This window comes from Colletotrichum graminicola, assembly GCF_000149035.1.
Source record: "Colletotrichum graminicola M1.001 genomic scaffold supercont1.4, whole genome shotgun sequence".
Classification (NCBI taxonomy): domain Eukaryota; kingdom Fungi; phylum Ascomycota; class Sordariomycetes; order Glomerellales; family Glomerellaceae; genus Colletotrichum; species Colletotrichum graminicola.
The window spans coordinates 705,852-724,944 of NW_007361008.1; the positions used below are offsets into that span (position 1 = coordinate 705,852).

Genomic DNA, 19,093 nt, shown 5'->3' on the forward strand with positions numbered 1-19,093 from the left:
TAGGTCATAATACCACGCTAGCCATAGGGACTGGCGAAATATGCAAGGTGCTGCCACCCATGGAGGAGATGGAATGGTCTGGGGTGGCGGCATCCTGTACCGTCGTCTGCCCATCTTTGATTGTCCCCTGCCCACACTCGTCCGCTTTCCTGGGAGCACTCGGCCGCCCTCTTTCGGGAAGTGAGGAGTTCGGTCGTCCTGTTGATCGCTATAGCTGTTGAGCCACGATGCGGCCACGGCCTCTGTATTATGATGCGACCCCCCGCTTTGTCAATCTCGACATGACGGAGTTATCATCCGACCCTCGCCCGCATGGCAATGCATTGCGTCGACAGCCTCGCTGAAAGTTGGGACATTTGACCGGCTTTTACTGGCTAGGCGCTGCGAGCATCCAACATGTCCAACGAACACGCCGTGATTTCTGCCGTCTGAAGGTTTGGGTCCCTGCAGCGCAGCCCAACCAACAGCAGCCAGGCGACTTGTCAGGCTTTCCAACTCTTCAGAGATGCAAATGTGGTTCCCAACTCCAATAGGCCTCCACTGCTATCCTCCCTCTCTACCTGCCACCCCAAGTACCTACTTACGTTTGGCCGGTCCAACAGCATGACACTGGACGAAACAGACCCTCGTAAGACCATGATGCACACCAGGCAGGCGCTCTTTTGAAATAAAATAGGCCAACGCAAACAGTAGCAAACGGCTGCCGGCGGTCGACCCTGATCGATTCTATTCGGGGCTTGTTCTTGTTCGAGGCTTCCGAGTCATCACTGATCCTCTCAGCAACGTGTCTCGCTTACACGACCTACATAGGTACCTTGGTATCTGTTTAAGCTCTGCCAGGCATAGAACTCCTAGGTAACTCCGACAGTATACTCCGTACACTGTTTTCAACCCCCCCCTTTCTTCCTTTTTCCCCATTTAATCCCCGTCTGGTTATCCGCCCGCATAGCTGCCGTCTTGTTTTGTCCCATGTCCGGCTGATGGAACTTCCGTGATGAATCCGTTACCGCCGAGGCTTGCTAATTGGTCATGCTCGCCACCAGGTCGGTCGTTGTTTACTCAGTGCTTTACTGGGACTGTTGCATTTTCCACCCGGCCCGTGCAGGACTCTCGCCAAATTCCATCGTCGCAACATGACATTCTTCTCTCGCCATCCCTCTCCAGCCCCATCCGCGCGTCGTGCCATACTACCTACCTAACCTCGTGTGTGCTGGCACAGGCGATGGGAACCAGACCCAGGCGCCTGGGCCATTGCCCCACAGAGCAGTTGGCAACATGATGCAGCCCGTCAGGCGGCCGGGCCCTGCTGTACTCTTGAGCGTTTCCACCTTTAGGTAGGTACCTGCCTTACCGTACTTAGGGAGTAACAATGAGATTCCCCGATCGAATCGGGCGAATTCGATCATCGTCCCGGAAAATCTCGCGATACCTCACGTCCACACTGCTGCTCGCACGATTCGCACCCATCCCATGCCAACCCCCAGTACTTACTGAACTCCCCGGCTCATTATCTCATCGTTGCATCCCCTCTACCTGCCGTTACATTATCGCGTTTCTCGCTGCACTGTGGTACCGGAACCGCTAAATCGGCCATTGAAGAAAACGATCTCGACATCGCGTCCAAACAGCCCACTTCATGATACGCTCACATGTTGGTCCGACCACTCATCACAGTCGCCTGTCATGACTTGGTTCCCCCGTCACTGACCGCAGCCCGATGGTATTCTGCCCCCGCACTCCACCCCCGCCTGCGTCGCGCCCATGGAACGATACGCGGCTTCAGCTTCAGCTTTGGCCGAGAAGCTGGGGTTGCCGGCCGGCTGCGCGGGAGGGTGAGAAACAATTGGCACGTTTCCGTCCTTGCCAGGGGCAAGAAGACCAAGTCGACAGTGAAGCTTGATGATCTACCTCAAGGGGCTCTGGCTTTGAATCCCCATCCCGCGCAAGATGAGGGCCCGGCTTACCCAACAGTCGTGCTCCAGGCGCGCCGTAACATGCGGAAGTTTGACAACTGCGTGCTTCTAACGCGCGTTGGTGGTTTCTACGAGCTGTATTTTGAACACGCCGAGGAGTACGGCCCACTGCTAAACCTCAAGGTCGCCCAGAAAAAGACAAATGCTGGCCTGGTTTCCATGGTAAATTATATCTCTTCTCGTTTTCCGCAACACGTCCGCCAGGGTCATACGCGCGCCATTGGTCTCTTTATGTTCCCTGGGTCTGATGTACGAATTTGTCTTATTAGGCCGGTTTCCCTTTCTTCCAGCTGGATCGATTCCTCAAGATCCTGGTCCAGGATCTGAACCGCTATGTCGCTGTTGCTGAGGAGTTTCCCAATAATGCGCCAGATAAGGTCAAGTCTGGTGGGCTGATGCACGACCGCAGAGTTGCTCGTATCATCACGCCAGGAACCCTAATTGACGAGAACTTCATGGATCCCTATGCCAACAACTATGTCCTAGCAATCCACGCGATGGTAGCCCCATCGGGGGGAGGGGCAGATGGGTTGGTAGCAACATCGGCGGCAGAAGGAGAAGGAGAAGGAGGGGCCCCAGACTCGTCGTCCCATTCAACCACTGACCGGAACGTGACTTCGGCAACTGGTGACCCGGCCGCACCACCAATGTCCCTGGGCCTTGCGTGGCTGGACTTGTCCACCGGTCAGTTCTACACGCAGGCTACCGATCTCTCGGCGCTTTCGTCGATCCTCTCAAGGATATGCCCCAAGGAAGTCGTGATTGATGGCGGGATACAGGCCCAGACTGATCATGGCCTGTTCTCCATCCTCGCCGAGGACCGCCATCTGGTCACTTATAGTTCCTTTGGCGAAATCAGGTGTCTTTCTGATTGGGCCCCCATGCTCGAGAGCGAAATCCCACCGGCGACGCGCGATGCCTTCACTGATGGTGAGGTGATGGCCGGCAGCCTGCTGCTGCACTACGTCAAGGAGCAGCTGCTGGGCTTGAGCATGAAGCTGCAGCCGCCGATGCGACACGAGAACATGCAGATAATGAGCATAGACAAAAACAGCATGCGCTCACTAGAGATCAAGCAGACCATCCGGGACGGGAACTTTAGGGGTAGTCTCTTGCATGCGATTAGACGGACGGTGACCAAAAGTGGCGCCAGGCTCCTCAACGATTGGGTCAGCGCCCCATCCACGTCTATCGATGTTATCAAGCTCAGACAGGACCTCGTTGCCCGCTTCATCGAGGAGCCTGACCTTCGCGATGCCATCGTCCTGCTACTTCGCCGCAGTCATGACTCCCAACGGCTAGTTCAGAAGTTCGCCCTAGGAAGAGGAGATCCAGACGACCTAGTGGCGCTGGCCAACACCATCCATTCCACCGACAGCATCAGACAGCTGTTGACAGAGGCCACTGACGAGTCCAGCTGCCTCGCGCGCATGACGGCACGGTTGGACCTCAAGGCCCCCCTGAGGCTCGCGCGCCGGATCAAGGAAGCTATCGACGAGGAGGGTATCGTCCACCAGCATGAGATGGAAGAGAGCGAGGCAGGGCAGATGATGGCGCTCGCCCAGGAGATTGTCAGCACCCAAGGCACGCGGGAAGACGCCGCTGTCCTCCCCAAGGGTACCGCGAAGAAGAAGCGCCCCACCTCGGTCCGAGAGGCGTACGCCGACGATAACGAGACCTGGATCATGAAGCCCAAGGCCAGCCCGGTCCTCCGTCAACTCCACGCTGACCTTGCTGCCCTGCACGCCGAGAGGGAGACCCTCACGGAGGCCCTCCGCGATGAGCATGGCGCAACCTCTCTCACACTCCGCTGGAGCCCCGCCCTCGGCCACTTCTGCCACATCAAGGGAAAAGACGTGCGCTCCATATCCTCCAGCATCAGAGCCCTGAGCTCCAGCAAGTCAACAAGCTCCTTCCACGCTCCGGAGTGGACGCGCCTCGGCCAGCAGCTCGAGCACGCTCGGCACAGCATCCGCACCGAGGAGCAGCGCGTCTTCCTCGCCCTTCGCGCCGCCGTCGTGCTGAACCTCGTCAAGCTGCGCCGCAACGCCGCCGTTCTCGACGAGCTCGACGTGGCCACCTCCTTTGCCAGGCTCGCCGTCGAGCAAGGGCTCACCAGGCCCCTCCTGAACAACTCGACGGCCCACACCATCATCGGCGGCCGGCACCCGACCGTCGAGGGCGGGCTTCACGAGCAAGGGCGTAGCTTCGTCCGCAACGACTGCCTCGTCGGCGGCGGCGGAAGCTCCGGCGGCCGATTGTGGCTCATCACGGGGCCCAACATGGCAGGTAAGAGCACGTTCCTGCGGCAGAACGCGCTCATCACAATCCTCGCGCAGGTCGGGTGCTACGTGCCCGCCGACTACGCCGAGTTGGGCGTCGTCGACGCCATCTTCAGCCGCGTCGGGTCCGCCGACAACCTGTACCGCGACCAGAGCACCTTCATGGTCGAGATGATGGAGACGGCGCAGATCCTACGCGGGGCCACGCCGCGGTCCTTTGTCATCATGGACGAGATCGGCAGGGGCACGACGCCCGAGGACGGTACGGCCGTGGCATACGCGTGTCTGCACCACCTGGTCACGGTCAACAAGTGCCGGGCGCTGTTCGCGACGCACTTCCACAAGGTGGCGGACCTTGCTGTCGCGGAGGGACTCGCTGACGACGGGAAAGGGGGAGTGGAGATGTATTGCACGGACGTGGACGAAGACGGCGAAGGAGGGTTCGTCTACGTTCACAAGCTACGGAAGGGTGTTAACCGGCAGAGTCATGCGCTGAAGGTCGCGAGATTGGCCAACCTGCCAGGGGAGGCAATAAGTGTTGCGCAAAAGGTTCTTGGTATTCATCAGAGGCTCTAGATAGACATCACTCGTGACATACGGACGATAAAGGGGGGGCGAGCGGGCATGGATTCACTGTACGATACATATAGATGTATATGTGGATAAATCTGCACACTTTGGTATGTTAGCCATAATACCCAGCAAAAAGAAAGCTGTACAATAGTGTGTGAAAAAAAAAAGGATGGGTTTGAATGCTCCCTCATACGGTTGTGTGTTTGTCATCAAGTAGATCAGGGTTAAAAAGCTCTGAACATTTATAAAATCATCGGAAGCGGGCGTAAGACAGAAACGGAGAAATTGAAAGCGACTAACCTTTGGCCATGATGGAGAGTGAATGCTTGTATCAGCATGTCACGTCACCTAAAGAATTCGGGAACCGAAATGTCTTGTTTTTGCCGTCAAATGCGATGTGCTTGATTGACCGGCAACCCATCTATAAAGCCTTCCAAGATCCACGCATCGTCGTAAACCTATTCGTAGCCCAGAGAGTAGCCATGTCGTCACCGATTTCCCGTCATATTTAGTCGCTGGACATAACGTTAGCGTGCACGAGAAGCAGGAGGGGGTAAGTGACACGTACAAAAGACCGCCAAAGCCGCCATCCTCGTCAGACTCCTCCTCCTTCTCTTCCTCCTCCTTGGCCTCCTCCTTGGCCTCGGCGGCACCGCCAGCAGCAGCGGCGGGGGCAGCAGCGGCGTAGGCGTCGGGGTTGGCGATGCGGTCCTTGAGCTCCTCGATCTCGGGCCACGAGATCTCGGTCTCGATGGCGACGGCCAGAACGTTCTTGTAGCCGTTGAAGAAGGAGTGGATGACGGAGGGAAGGGTGGGGAAGTTGATGGCCAGGGAGACGGCGGCGATGGTGGTAATGGCGCCGGCGAAAGCCTTCAGGAGCTGCTCCTCACCGATGTCGAGGACACTGGCGGGGAAGGTGTTGCCCTGGTCGTAGACCTGGGCAATACCCATACCGTAGGTGAAGGGGGAGATGTTGAGCATGTTAAGGAGGGTGGCCTCGGAGGGGCCGACCTTGCTGTTGGCCTCAACGAGCTTCAGGTCCGAAACGATTTCAATGGTACCACGGGCAATCTTGGTGGGGACACCGAGGGCCTGGAAGAAAGAGGTCTTGCCGGGCTCCATGCCGGTGTTGCCAGCGGGAATCCAGACGTCGGAAGGAGCGACGGCACCGGCACGGGCAGGGGCAGCGACCTTGTTGGCGAGGATCTTGTCACGGATGTCCTTGAGGTCACCGTTGGTGAAGACGAAACCAACGTTGCCCTTGACGAAGGGCAGAAGGCGCTCGTACTCGGGGGAGTCGGGGATGAAGGTCTTGAGGGCACGGCGAACCTGGAGGAGGATTAGCAAGACGCGTCGATTTCAAGCGGGACGCACCAAGCGAACGTTCGCGCGATGTGAGGATTGCGACATACCATAGTGTTCTTACCCATCAAGACGACACCCTGTCCGCGGAGGGACTGTCTGATCTCGTGCATCTGCTGAGAGCTGACATTGTCGACGGTGACGATGAAGATGGACTTGTACTCCTCGAGCAAGCCCTTGAGCTTGTCGAAGTAGCCGGCCTTGTTCGCAGATTTGCCCCCCATATCTTCTTATTTATGAAGGCAGGTTGTTTAAGGGCAAATGAATTTTTGTGGTAGTGGTTGATGGGATTTGGGTATCAAAAGTTGATATGTTGCAGGAGAGAAAAAAGAGCGCCTCACCAGAAATCGAGCTTTTTGCTTCACCAGCCGAAAATTACTCTCTCGCCTGCGACTGTGTGCTCCGGGCAGGCCCAGAGGCCGTCCCGTTAGGGCAACTGATTGGGTCTATGACCGAAAGCGGGCAAGCGCGGGGCAGCTGGCAGGGAGAACGTTGTGGCCCGAGCGTAGGGGAACGATACATGATGCATGTAACTATTTTTTCTCTCAATCCATGGTGGGGCGGGTCTACCTATGAAGCTTGCAGATGTGTCCTGGGGTGGGTGAAAGTTCTATTTGACCTCATGCTAAGTGTACAGGCAGCCGCAACTCAGCCCAATTGAGCCAGGAAAACTCAAGTGATCCATCGGTATCACAATGAAGGTCCCTTACAACTGCCTGGAGCCGTCCGGCAACGTCCTCTTTGCCGCTCGGGGTGGGAAGATCCACTCCTTCAGCCTGGAGGACGGCTCTTATCTCTCAACGTGGAAACACCCCGATGTTGAAAAGGTGAATGCCGCCGCCGCCTCGGCCGCTGCCTCAAAGGTTGAGATTGAAGTGAGCTCTGGTGTGCCTACGTCTCCATCCCCGGTTCATGACGAGGATGGACCCCCGGCCAAGCGTCAAAGAGTCGAGAGCACCGAGGAGAAAGCCGGTGAGGATGGTGAGGAAACCAAGGACGACGACGCCATGGTTCTCGATAGTGAACCCGCGAAGCCCGAGCAACAGAAAAGAGATAGGAGAAAGGGCAACAATCAGGTGAGACGGGGTCAACGGGACGGCCAGCAGCAGCAGAACAACCGCGGCGGCGCGTTCGCAAGGGTTCCGGACTATCCCGTCATCACCATTATGACGACAACCAGTGACGGGAGCCACTTGCTGGCCATTTCAGGCCACGACAAGTCCCTGTGGGTGTTTGAGCACGACGGCAAGGGGAATCTGAAAAAGCTGAGCCAGAGGTACGTTGTCCGACTTACACCGTCATGTAGACTAGCCCCTGACACGCCTCGCCATAGACAAATGCCCAAACGGCCCTGCTCCGTCCTCATCTGCCCGGACGACCGGACTATCCTGAGCGCGGACAAATTCGGTGACGTCTACTCCCTACCCCTGATCGCCTCGGAGGCCGCCGCAGCGGGCTCCGCGGCCTCTGAGACGGCATCTCCGGCGCCGTCGGCTGCCCCCAAGCCCTTCCAGCCCGAAGCCAACCCCCTGACGGTGCACTCCAAGAGCAACCTCCGCGCCCTCCAGAGCCAGCTACGCGAGCAGAAGAAGGCGAACCGCGACAGCCCCAAGGACCAGCCGACGTTTGAGCACACGCTCCAGATCGGCCATGTATCCATGCTCACGGCGCTGACGCTCGCCTCCAAGGGCAGCCGGCGGTACATCATCACGGCGGACCGCGACGAGCACATCCGCGTCTCGCGCTTCATGCCGCATGCGCACATCATCGAAGGCTTCTGCCTCGGACACGCAAATTTCGTCAGCGCCCTCACGCTCCCCAGCCAGGATGTTCTGGTCTCGGGAGGCGGAGACAGCGAGCTGTTCGTCTGGGACTGGGTGGCTGGCAAGGTCTTGTCCAAGTTTGACCTCCTGGAGCAGGCCCAACAGGTGGACAAGGAGGTGTCCAAGGTTGCCGTCTCTCACCTCCTCTCCGCCACGGTCACAGCCAACGGCATACAGGCGCCCGTGGTCCTAGCAGTATGCGAAAGGTATGCCTGATTTCTTTTCTTGTTCGATCGTGTGTCAACGGCGGCTAACCTCGAGTCTCAGCGTATCTGCCATCTTCGTCCTTCGTCTCTCGGAAGAGAACACTCTGACCCACGTCCAGACCATTTCCACTCCCGGCAACCCCCTGCACGTAGCCCCGATTGCCAGCGATGGCTCCCTCACAAGCATCCTGGCGGCCATCGACCCGGCAGAGAATGACAGCTCACCCAGCGGGATTGTGTCGTTCAGATGGACCGGGGCTGCCTTCTCGTCGCAGGACCTTGGGATTCAGGATGCAACCATCAGCGAAGGCGAGTTTGACATGCCGCGGGAACAAGTGCGGAAATTATTGTACAATATTGAGGACCTGCGCAAGCGGGGTGAGGATGAGCAAGGCGACGAGGCAGAGCAGGAAGAACAGCCGCCGCAGGAGGAGAACACATCAGAAGGGGGAGAGCTAGCCGGAACGTCATGAGATACAAGAACAGTGACATTGAGCCACGAAACCGCAATGTACAATCCGATTGTAAACAGAGAAAAAGCGCATTCGTCATCAAATCGATTCAACGGATTATCCTCTCTATGACCGTGAACGCCTCCCTACCAAGTCTCGAATGTCCGTCGAGCAAAAGAAGCCAAGTGATGTTTTTAAGAACGCAACCGCTGGGACCAGATTTCCCTGTTTATTCTACTGGCCCAATTGTGCCCAGCCTCCGTTCTCGACGAACCCGACTTGGCACGCCCAGACGAGGCATCGCAGCCAGTCGGTTGCCGCCGTCATGCTAGCGGCCCCCGAACAGCCAGACCCCTTTACCATTTCCATGCAACCGTTTCCATCCATTCGTGACTGGGAAATATGCGTCTCTGTTCCGAGGAACAAATGTGAAAAGTGTCTCGACCCACGCCCCCCACCACGCCAAAGATGCTCGTAACGTCAATTCCATCGAACATGTTGTTTACTGAGAGGCACACTGCACACGCTCGGCACCGGGGTGACCATCCTCGTCGTCCTCCTCCATGGAGCCGCCACCGCCAAAGACTCTAGCCTGGGAAGTGTTGTCCAGATCCTCGAGGTCCGCAGGTTCGGTCATAGCCTCAGGAGGGGGGGCGGTCTGCAGCGAGGGAGGAGGGAGCAGCTTCTGAAGAGCCTCAAAGGCCGCAGGGTCCTCAGTCCAGCCCTTCTCGGGGAACTTAACGCTGAACTGGATGTAGAGATTTCCGAAGTCGTGGTGCCTGGGAGAGGGCATACCCTGGCCACGAACCATCTTGACAGCGTCTGTGGTAACAAAGTCAATCGGGATGCTCAACTGAGAGTTGAAAGGAAATTGAACATACCTGGTGCAATGGCTTCACCGGGCTGGATCTCGATGCTGAGCCACCTCTCGTCGAGGTGCTCGACGAAGATGGTTCCGCCAGCCAACGCGGTCACCAGCTCGATCTCGCATTGGTACAGAAGGTCGTCCTCCTTGCGGGTGAAGCGAGGGTGGGGCTTCTGCTCGATCTCGAAAACGACGTCACCGGCCTGTATGCCAGGGGCCTGGTCACCCTCGCCGCGGAACTCGACCTTAGTACCGCTTCTGACACCACGGTCGACGTGGACGTGGAGAACCTTGCGGTCGACGATGGTCTTCTTGCCGTTGCACTGCTTGCAGCGGTCCTTGTCCTTGATCGTCTCACCCTCTCCGTTGCAGTCAGGGCAGACCGTCTGGAAACGCTGGATCATCGGGCCCATCTGCCTCATCATGGTTTTCATGCCGTGGCCGTCGCAGCCGGCGCAGCGCTTGACCGCGCCCTCCTTTCCGCCACGACCCTCGCACTTGGGGCAGATAATGGAGCGCTGAAGAGCCAGCTTAGAGATCTTTCCGCGGTAGACATCCTCGAGTGAGACCTTGTGGGTGTGGTGAATTGTGCGGGCCTTGGGGGGGCCACGGTTGGGCATGCCGCCGCCGCCGCCGCCAAACATTCCACCAAGACCACCACCGAAACTGCCAGAGCCGAAGAACTGAGCAAATAGGTCCTCGGCAGCCATGCCACCACCGCCCCCGGCACCACCTTCAAGGCCAGCCTCGCCATATTGGTCGTAGACGGCGCGCTTCTGGGAATCAGAGAGGATTTCGTAGGCGTGGGAAATCTCCTTGAACTTCTCTTCCGCGTCAGGGTTGTGGGCGTTTTTGTCTATTGGGGCGCGGTCAGCAGGTGTGCGTTGAGTCGGCGGGCCTATAGGTACATACCAGGGTGGTACTTGAGAGCATTTGTCTTGTATGCCTTCTTCAATTCCTGCTCAGTGGCCGTCGGCGCGACCTGTGTTCTGCGTTAATATTCGACCATCGTAATTTCGGTTGGTTCGTTGTGCGACGTACGCCGAGGGTGTCGTAGAGCTTGGTTTCCTTGACCATGATGCCGGCAGATACACTGATCCTTATCTAAGGCCTTGGCGCTCCGGAGTCCGAGTTGGAAGTAGGGGTCTGTCTATAGAGGGGTCTGCAGAGCCCAAAATCGGTCAGCCAAGTTAGTCGAGAAAAAGACTAAAGGATATTCCGGTCTCTCATTCGCAGCCACACGTTCTTGAGCGCACAAAAGAGTGGCCGAAAGATCAAGAAGAGAGGGTTTTGGGGCGTCGACAGCGCGCCAAAGCGACACGGGTGAATGAATGCAGGGCAGGATTGAACTGGCAAAGCAGCGTGACTGCTGCTCAGTTTCGTTTGCGCCGCAAGACGAGAACAACATGTTTACTTACTCTTTCAAAAAGAGGTCGACAGAGACGATTTGCGCAACTGGGTATCTGGTGTACGTAAACTGGAAAAGACGTAAGAAGGTAAGGGTTGGGAAAAGTCGAGGAGAAGTAAGGAGCCGGGCTGGCGAGGAAGTTATTGACGGCTAAGGTTCCTGGCGGGGAGAAGTACGGTGGAAATGTACCTTGGGACCGATGGCACTAGTAACGGGACATTGGGACACTGGGTTTTTTCAAAATAAAGGGAGAAGAGCAGGCAAAGCAGGCTGCAAAGGCGGGTCGCCTTGTCCGTTGCCTGTACCAAAATGGTCCCAAGTTGAATTCGATGGAAGAAGATGGAATTCTTTTCAGCCACGGTGGCGGTGCTGATGATGCAATACCTACAGCGTCCTTCCAGATCTGGTCCGAGGGGTCCATGGACCCCTGATCTGCCCTGCTCCAGCCTCCAGGGAATGCTGTTTGTTTGTCCCAGCATTCAGGGGTCACCCACCAGGATTCGTCCTGCAATTTGCCAAATTCCAACCTAATTGCCCTCTCCTAGGCTACCCCGAAGCCTATCGTTATCCCATGCAACCATGGTTCGGCACAAGTAGCCTCTTAACAATTTTCTGAAATCTCTGCCCCACCATCTCCAGAGAATCTCATGTAAGCGAAGTGGATTTCTCATCCGTCATCGTCATCCTGCTGGAGTGCACCTTAGAGGAAGGTACCCGCAGCGGCCTTCGCCCGCGGACGTTACTCCTACTCGGCGATAGCCCATGTAAGACGCTCAACAACTCTGAGCAAACGAACCGATAAAGACAGTGCCTCTCGTTCTGGTTTCTTTTCACCAAAGCCCAAGTCATTACTTAATCGGTTCTACGGTTTCTCAGCTCCCGGGAGGGATCCTGCGCTCCTGTGGTTTTGCAATGCCCTTTCCAGCCCATCAAATCAACACGTGTTTGCTTACGTTTGTTTCGTGCAGCTCTTCAGATGTCTGAAGGGACAACTCCAAACTGGAAGGCATCGTACGGGCACCCCTGTGAGATAGGCCCGGTGGTTCAATATAACGTGGTCCCCTCTTGCTGCCAATTTCCTATCGTTCTTCTCTCAACATACGGTATTGCACACATAAGAAGTCTTCTCGAGGCCTGCAGGTTCGGTCCTGTTGCTAGGATTCTGAAAACCGTTGAGTTGTGTGTACCAGATACTATGGTATCAAGCGCCATCATCTGGAACGGCCGATCCCGTCTATCTGTGTGTGCGTGATCTAGAAAAAACAGCAACATCAGTGCGCATCTTGTAGCGCCTGGCAAGTATTGTTACCAAAACAACAAAATAGTATAAATCAGACCACGGACAAAAGTCCGAGGTGCGGCCAGTGGTATAAGTAGCTCATGGGCCTCCATTGATAGTGGCATGTCTGCTGTGAAAGAGGAATCTGGCAAATGTTGAGGAAGACCGGCGAGCACAAGTCCGTTTGCTGATCACGTTGATACCTATACCGTCATCGGGCGGGAACGGCCTCACTGACGCCAATGACGGTCGGGAATTCACCGAGGAGAAGCGCGCCGAGTCTACCGTAACTGACTGGAGACTTTTCAGAAGTCCCAGCGCCAGTAACCCCCCAGCTGCTGGTAGGTGGTCGATGGATACCGGAAAAGTTCGAGAACCATCGGTGCCCCAGGCTAGAGTCCCCCTCCTGACGAGGTCCCTGTGGCTGGAACAGATGCCCCCATCCCCCTCCCTAGAATCAAACAAGTCTGGCAATCTCATCAGGTAGACTTTCGACCATCACAGCCGAAGTTTCGACTGGCTTCTGGATTGTTCCCCAATGCTACTTATAGTTGCTTACAATGCCTTTACAAGTTGGCCACGCGTCGCAGGCACAAGCATGTCGCGGCCCCTCCCTCTGTTTAGGGGTCTAATAAGGATCCACCAGCTCCGGGACGGGGCCGAAGACTGGTTCGAGAGAAAATGGCAGCCGTTCTATCTGCTGATGTCCTGTAGCAGAGTGAAAGGCCATCAACGCAAGGACCACAGTAGGTCACTGACTCGGCATCGTCGGCTCTATTTGGCGTTGGGACCTTCACCAGGACCTTCAGAATCCTTGAGCTTGACCATCATTGCAACACGGTGTCTTCTCTATCGTTTAAACTCTAGTGGCATCAGTCCGACAACTGACGGCCATACGGAGAGGCAGATGTTAGCTTAGGATGGCGCGTAGGGACCGACCAGGACTTGGCAGGGATAAACTCTGCGGTACCTAGAGAGACCTACCATATACAGTCCTTTGCTACTGTTTTTGGCCGCAGTATGACTGGGATGAGAAACACAAAATCACATGATGAAAAGACACGGAAATTTCGCTCAGATGGACAGGCCCAAAGCCCGCTCGCGAAAACAGTCAAGAATAAGAAGTGTGGGGAAATTCAAGCATCTCCGTCGTCTGGCTATCGACTCGGATTCCACCCAATCAGACAACAGCGATTCAAATGTCACCGCACCGAACACCCCGAGCGGGCCGCAGACCGGGGGTGACATTCCCAGCTTCCCAGAGCTCGAATGGACCCCGATCATTGTTCCATATGGTCCCCTTCCCATTGGATCGAATTTTACATCTTCAAGACATCATGGTGAGTGAGAGTAGCATCTGTAGCTTGTCGATTGGACCTGAAAAAATCCCTGGGACCAGCGAGCGCGGTAGCTTATCTCTTATCAAAGGCCAAACGGGCGTTGTTGGGATGGTTTGAGCCGGCCTACTCGTCGGCCAGTCTTCCCTCGGAGAAGCACCATCCAAAGCTTGCGTGAATGTGGCGGCATAGGCACGGTTGGGCATGCAAGTTTGAGCCGCCCGGAGTCTGGGCCCATGCGTGTCTCGACTTGGTTTACCCTATATCCCGCCGCCTTCTGTGCATTAAGAGACCAGATAATCAATCTCATTGCTCATACTGTACAGAAGATCCCGGAGGAATTCGCGATTCTCTGACAACCTTGAAAACTCCCAAAGCCTTGTATTTGTTCTGCAAACCTTGGGCAAGATGGATTCGACTCCTCACTTTAGTCCGTACCGCGCCGATGGCAAGCTTGTAGGTTGGCATGACGCCGCTGGCTGTTCGGGTTTACGAGGGCTGATTCTGGGGCAGTATGGCTTCGTCTGTGTCGTGACTGGCGCTGCCCATCCCGTTGGTCGGGCCATTGTTGAAGAACTGGCAGGTATGGGCTCCAATACCTGCACTCGTTGAAGTATAGATCTAACAAAAGGCAGCACATGGTGCCGCCTCTATATATGGTAAGGCTTTCCCGGGCGTGGATTCGGGACAAGAGACTGTCTTCTGGGCAGGACTGACACGCTCCAGCATGCGACAAGACGACCAGCGACGAAACGTTCCACACCCTCGTCGCCAACGTGCACCGGGACCACCCCAACACCAAGGTCATTCCTTACCCCTTCAACGTGGCCAAGGAAGAAGAGACGCTGGTCCTTATTGACGAGGTGCTCAACGCATTCGGGCGCCTCGATATTTGGGTGTCATCAACCGGCCTGCTCGGCCCACCATCCATTGCCGAGACGACGCCGGCGGACCTGCAGCGGTGCTTCGAGGGGCATTCGATGGCGCCCTTCTTCGCACTCAAGTACGCACCCCCGGCCATGGCCAAGCTAACGGAGAAACAGTCGTACCCGAACGCGGCGCCCAAGACGCAGAAGTACGGCAGCATTATCGTCATCAGTAGTGCGGCGTCGTGGGGGCCGAGTTACACCATGTCCGCCTACGCGGCACTCGGTGTCGTGAAGGCGGGCGTCGCAGTTCTCAGGGACACCGGGGTGAGGATCAACTGCATCTCGCCAGGGCAAATCGATGTTGGGCTCGATTTGAACGGGGTGAGAGTGACCTAGCGACGATCGAGTTAAGAAGATCATGCTAACAAGAAGGCCAATGTGAAGGGCGTGAACTCCCAGCTTCCCACTGCAGGGTCGCAAGGCAATGAAGTAGGTTCTCGTCGAGAGTCCATCCGCATTTCCGGTTGGCTAACACTTGTCGCAAAAGTCGGCCGAGGCCATCATCGGTCTCGGGCGACCAGGAAGCCCTCAAGAGGTAGCCCGCGTGGCCGGTTTCCTCGCCTCGGGCTTCAGCTCCTATATCACGGGGGCGAACATGGTCGTCGACGGCGGCTCATCGTAAGTGTTTCTCGCCCAGATGCAGCTCGTGACCAGGAGGTTAGCTCATTGGCATGGATTAGTGCCATGAACCCGCTCACGGTACCCCTCGGCAAGGCGTAGTGTAAGGGTGAAAAGGTAACCAGGAGTGGACTACTGCGGAGTTACGGTTGCAGGACATGGCGCGGGGAGTGCGTAGCAGGGCAGGTCATACGGGAAATGTCCGCCCAATCTGGCGTCGTCTCCTCGGAATGTAAGCCGCCCAGATAGGCAGGAAGTTTTGGGGTCCAAAATAAAACATCTGCAATGGTTGGCCAAGCGATTTCCTTGCGGGTTTCGGTTTCAATACCGATAGTAAAGAAAGATTACCTATCTAGCTACCTCACCTTTGGGCAACGCAAACGGAAATCGGAGACGGCCGCGGGGGTTGGGTTATGTAGCAAATGGCACTCGGACCCTCCTAGATGGAACATCCCAGTGGCAGCTCCAGAGGGCGGGAACACACTAAAGCACACCAACTCACAGAGCCATCATCAGCTAAGCAAATAAATACATACATACCTACCTACAGGCAAGCACCGCCCGCTTGGATTATCGACAACAACCGCATTGTGTCCATCCCATACCTAGAGTCTGGTCCTAACCCCACCTTTTCACAACCTCAATTTCAGCTCCTCGCATACAGTATCCTAATATGGCCTTCACTCCAGAGATTTTTGACATCGCAAATGAGTCCCAGACAACTGAAACGGCCAAAAAATACGGACTCACGCCCGCCGAGGTGAAGGAGCTTCACCTGAGGGCGACGGCAGCAAAGGCGACGGCCTACTGCCCATACAGCCAATTCCGCGTGGGCTCAACTCTTCTTTCCAACGATGGCCAGTACACTGCAGGAGCCAATGTTGAGAACGCCTCGTACCCCGTTGGCACCTGTGCAGAGAGAGTAGCCTTCGGTAAGGCCATCACGGAGGGCATCCGGGGGTTCAAAGCCGTTGCCGTTGCCACAGATATCGAGGCCCCCTGCAGCCCATGCGGCATGTGCCGACAGTTGTGAGTCTTGTTTTTCGAAACTCCTATCCTTCAATTTCCTTTAAGGCGGGTTGAGATGCGAAACAATCGCAGGCTGACAACATGCCCCAACAGCATCCGGGAGTTTGTGGATTTGGAGACGCCCATCCTCATGTTCAACAAGGATGGAAAGTACGCTGCGATGAGACTGGAGACGGTAAGTCTGATACCAGCAGATAGACATGATGAAAACCTTGATGCTGAATGTCTTCAACAGCTCCTCCCGCTCTCATTTGGCCCTGAGTACCTCCCACCCCCGGATGTCCTTCAAAAGAGCCGCGCTGGCGGAGTATGAGCGACTAGGAAATCTGCTCTCCGTCAAAATGGTTCGCTCTCGGAATGCGTATGTGTTTATTGGCGTGTGGCACATGGGGAGAACCGAGCGGGTTGCAACGGCGGGTTCGACAGCCTCACTCAAAGACAGCGAAGATGGTTCCAGGGTGTTATCAGGTCCATCTTGTTGGCAAGAATCGGATTTGTGATATAAGTGAATGGCAATGTCGCTATGGTACTGCGGTAAGGTATGAGGGATAAGAGGTTCGAGTTGCATTATGACGCGATGGGTGTATGGTTCGTAGTCTTTATTGTTGATCAGCAACTCAAACTCGAGTTTCCGATTCAGGACACCAGCTATTGGAGTCTATTTGGTCTACAACTTCATGAAAAGGAGCCAGCCTTTTTCTTCTTTTTCTGTCTTTCGCCGATTGCTCGCTTTGTGCTGTTCTAATCTCCTGTTCAAGTGAATAGCGTGCGGGTGCTGCTTCCCCGTTTCCCGAGTCGAATTGCCGAGGTGCAAGTCCATGACTTCATGAAAAGAAGCGCTCATCATTGCTGCTGCTCTTTGCCATATTTGAACAGCGCAGACCTTCGGTGGCATATGAAAATTCCAAGTTCTCAACAAGCGCAGCTCTATGCCTAGGCACTGATGCTTGTCTGACTTGCCGGCCTGCCCGTGGCAGTTCTTATATGAGTTACTGTAGACTAGCAAGAACGAAGGAAAGCCTGAATTCAAAGCCCCCCTTTCACTCTACGCCTCTCAGAATTCACCAAGTGTTCTCGAACTAAATTTGAACCCAAGTTGTAATAGGTATGAAAGTGAAAGCTCCAGGTAGAGATCTACCTACCTCTGAGGGGATGGGTTCTAAAAAGTGCCCCATTATGATGAGCAGGTGATCGAAAGCTGACTCAGCGGAAATACCCCGGCTGATAGCCATGTCAAATCTGGGGTTAGCCTTTCCAAATGACATCAAACGCATGTTACACTCCCTTAAGACTAGACCACCTATCAAAAATTATCTGGCCAATTGACTTGCGAACCTTGCGCGTCGAGCGAAGCTCTTTTCCCGGACTTTCCGTAATCAGCTTACCAGGACCAGCAGCGTTTCGCTATGTGATTCCTGTTACGATTTTAACAAATAATTCGATATAGTTAACATGCGGACTGCGGAAGCACCGCATCTCCAGGAAACATTACACGTCGCTGCGCATTGGAAGCAATGGTCGCAACGGTGACAATCTTGCGCCAGCCTTTGGTCCTCCTCCCTAAATCAAGGCCTCTGTCAACGGGTATGTTTTCTGTTTGTTCGAATTGTTTGTTGAATGACCGGGTCTGACGAGGAGGCAATTGCAGCTTCCACCCATCTCCCAACATACCTTGCGCGGCATCAAACGACCCCTCCAGCCCGCGCCCCCCATCGGTATCTCTCGACAACGAGAAGCATGAGCTCCGCCTCGGCTGCAAAGCTCTCCTTCCACGTCGCAGCCTCCTTCACGGCCAAAGACCGCCCGTATGATCCGTCAACACACATTTTCCACTTCAACCCCTACAACCGCATCCACCAGAATCGTAACAAGCGGTCCCGACCAGATAGCGGCCACGATGCCTTCTTTGTTAGTAGGGTGGGCGACTCGGGCGCAGTTGCCCTCGGTGTTGCCGATGGCGTAGGTGGCTGGGTTGATTCCGGGGTTGACCCCGCAGACTTTTCGCACGGCTTCTGCGACTACATGGCTTCCACCGCCTACGGACACGGCGCGATCAAGAACGACCCGACAACACAAAGCACGGGTGATAAAGAGTCGCTGCGAGCGCAAAGCTTGATGCAGGAGGGGTACCAGGCGATATGCGAAGACAGCACCGTCGTCGCTGGAGGTAGCACGGCCTGCGTTGCCGTTGCTTCGCCGGACGGCAACCTCGACGTAGCCAACCTTGGCGACTCGGGTTTCATTCAGCTTCGGTTGAACGCCGTACACACCTACTCCGAACCCCAAACACACGCTTTCAATACCCCCTACCAGCTCTCCATCGTACCTCCAAGCGTCGCTGCTCGTATGGCAGCGTTCGGCGGCGCCAACCTCTGCGACTGCCCCCGCGACGCCGATGTCACCCAGCACGGCCTCCGCCACGGCGACATTGTCGTTTTCGCCACAGACGGCGTTTGGGACAATCTCTTCAACCAGGACATACTGCGCATTGTGAGCCATGTCATGACCTCTACGGGTGCGTGGCTCATGACCAAGAACGGCGTTCGCGTCGTCGACAATCTTAAGCCCTTTACAAAACCCTCCGAGGACGCCACTGAGAGACCGCCCTCCAAGTTTTTAACTCTGCAGAGCGTGCTCGCGGCCGAGATCACAGCCGCCGCCAAGTCGGCCAGCCTCAACCGCAAGGTCGACGGCCCCTTCGCCAAAGGCGTGCAGAAATACTTCCCACAAGAAAACTGGCATGGCGGCAAAATCGACGACATTTGTACCCTCGTCCTTATCGCGTCCGAGGACAATAAGGCCGAACCCAAGAGCCGCCTATGAAGTCATTGTATTACTAGCAGCATGCCCCCCAGCACCGAGTGTTTTTCCAAGTTCGAGTCGCACGTTATTCCAACATAGATGATTTAAAAAAAGGAGCGCCACCGCTGCCGTCGTATTTCTAGATGTGTCGTGGT

General features: G+C 55.8%; 7 protein-coding genes across 7 annotated transcripts; 5 read left to right on the forward strand and 2 right to left on the reverse strand.

Annotated features, from left to right (window-relative positions):
- Window positions 1–1,649: 1,649 nt before the first annotated feature.
- On the forward strand, window positions 1,650–4,831 carry GLRG_01505 (MutS domain V; the record flags this gene model as incomplete). The annotated part of the gene is made up of 2 exons (XM_008092190.1): window positions 1,650–2,135; window positions 2,243–4,831. The coding sequence occupies 2 exons, from the start codon at window positions 1,650–1,652 to the stop codon at window positions 4,829–4,831; spliced, it is 3,075 nt and encodes a 1,024-aa protein (XP_008090381.1).
- Window positions 4,832–5,336: 505 nt separating this feature from the next.
- Window positions 5,337–6,414, reverse strand: GLRG_01506 (ribosomal protein L10; the record flags this gene model as incomplete). Its single annotated transcript, XM_008092191.1, has 3 exons — window positions 5,337–5,343; window positions 5,397–6,157; window positions 6,241–6,414. The coding sequence occupies 3 exons, from the start codon at window positions 6,412–6,414 to the stop codon at window positions 5,337–5,339; spliced, it is 942 nt and encodes a 313-aa protein (XP_008090382.1).
- A 471-nt stretch (window positions 6,415–6,885) lies between these two features.
- GLRG_01507 (WD repeat domain-containing protein) lies at window positions 6,886–8,692 on the forward strand (the record flags this gene model as incomplete). Its single annotated transcript, XM_008092192.1, has 3 exons — window positions 6,886–7,466; window positions 7,524–8,219; window positions 8,281–8,692. The coding sequence occupies 3 exons, from the start codon at window positions 6,886–6,888 to the stop codon at window positions 8,690–8,692; spliced, it is 1,689 nt and encodes a 562-aa protein (XP_008090383.1).
- Window positions 8,693–9,173: 481 nt separating this feature from the next.
- GLRG_01508 (DnaJ domain-containing protein) lies at window positions 9,174–10,613 on the reverse strand (the record flags this gene model as incomplete). Its single annotated transcript, XM_008092193.1, has 4 exons — window positions 9,174–9,493; window positions 9,553–10,392; window positions 10,449–10,518; window positions 10,578–10,613. 4 exons carry the CDS (start codon window positions 10,611–10,613, stop codon window positions 9,174–9,176), a joined length of 1,266 nt encoding a protein of 421 aa, XP_008090384.1.
- A 3,355-nt stretch (window positions 10,614–13,968) lies between these two features.
- GLRG_01509 (uncharacterized protein) lies at window positions 13,969–15,209 on the forward strand (the record flags this gene model as incomplete). Its single annotated transcript, XM_008092194.1, has 6 exons — window positions 13,969–14,016; window positions 14,074–14,143; window positions 14,287–14,810; window positions 14,862–14,918; window positions 14,977–15,107; window positions 15,170–15,209. The coding sequence occupies 6 exons, from the start codon at window positions 13,969–13,971 to the stop codon at window positions 15,207–15,209; spliced, it is 870 nt and encodes a 289-aa protein (XP_008090385.1).
- Window positions 15,210–15,780: 571 nt separating this feature from the next.
- Window positions 15,781–16,449, forward strand: GLRG_01510 (cytidine deaminase; the record flags this gene model as incomplete). The annotated part of the gene is made up of 3 exons (XM_008092195.1): window positions 15,781–16,136; window positions 16,230–16,311; window positions 16,372–16,449. The coding sequence occupies 3 exons, from the start codon at window positions 15,781–15,783 to the stop codon at window positions 16,447–16,449; spliced, it is 516 nt and encodes a 171-aa protein (XP_008090386.1).
- Window positions 16,450–17,753: 1,304 nt separating this feature from the next.
- GLRG_01511 (5-azacytidine resistance protein azr1) lies at window positions 17,754–18,959 on the forward strand (the record flags this gene model as incomplete). Its single annotated transcript, XM_008092196.1, has 1 exon — window positions 17,754–18,959. The coding sequence occupies one exon, from the start codon at window positions 17,754–17,756 to the stop codon at window positions 18,957–18,959; it is 1,206 nt and encodes a 401-aa protein (XP_008090387.1).
- Between the last annotated feature and the right edge of the window lie 134 nt (window positions 18,960–19,093).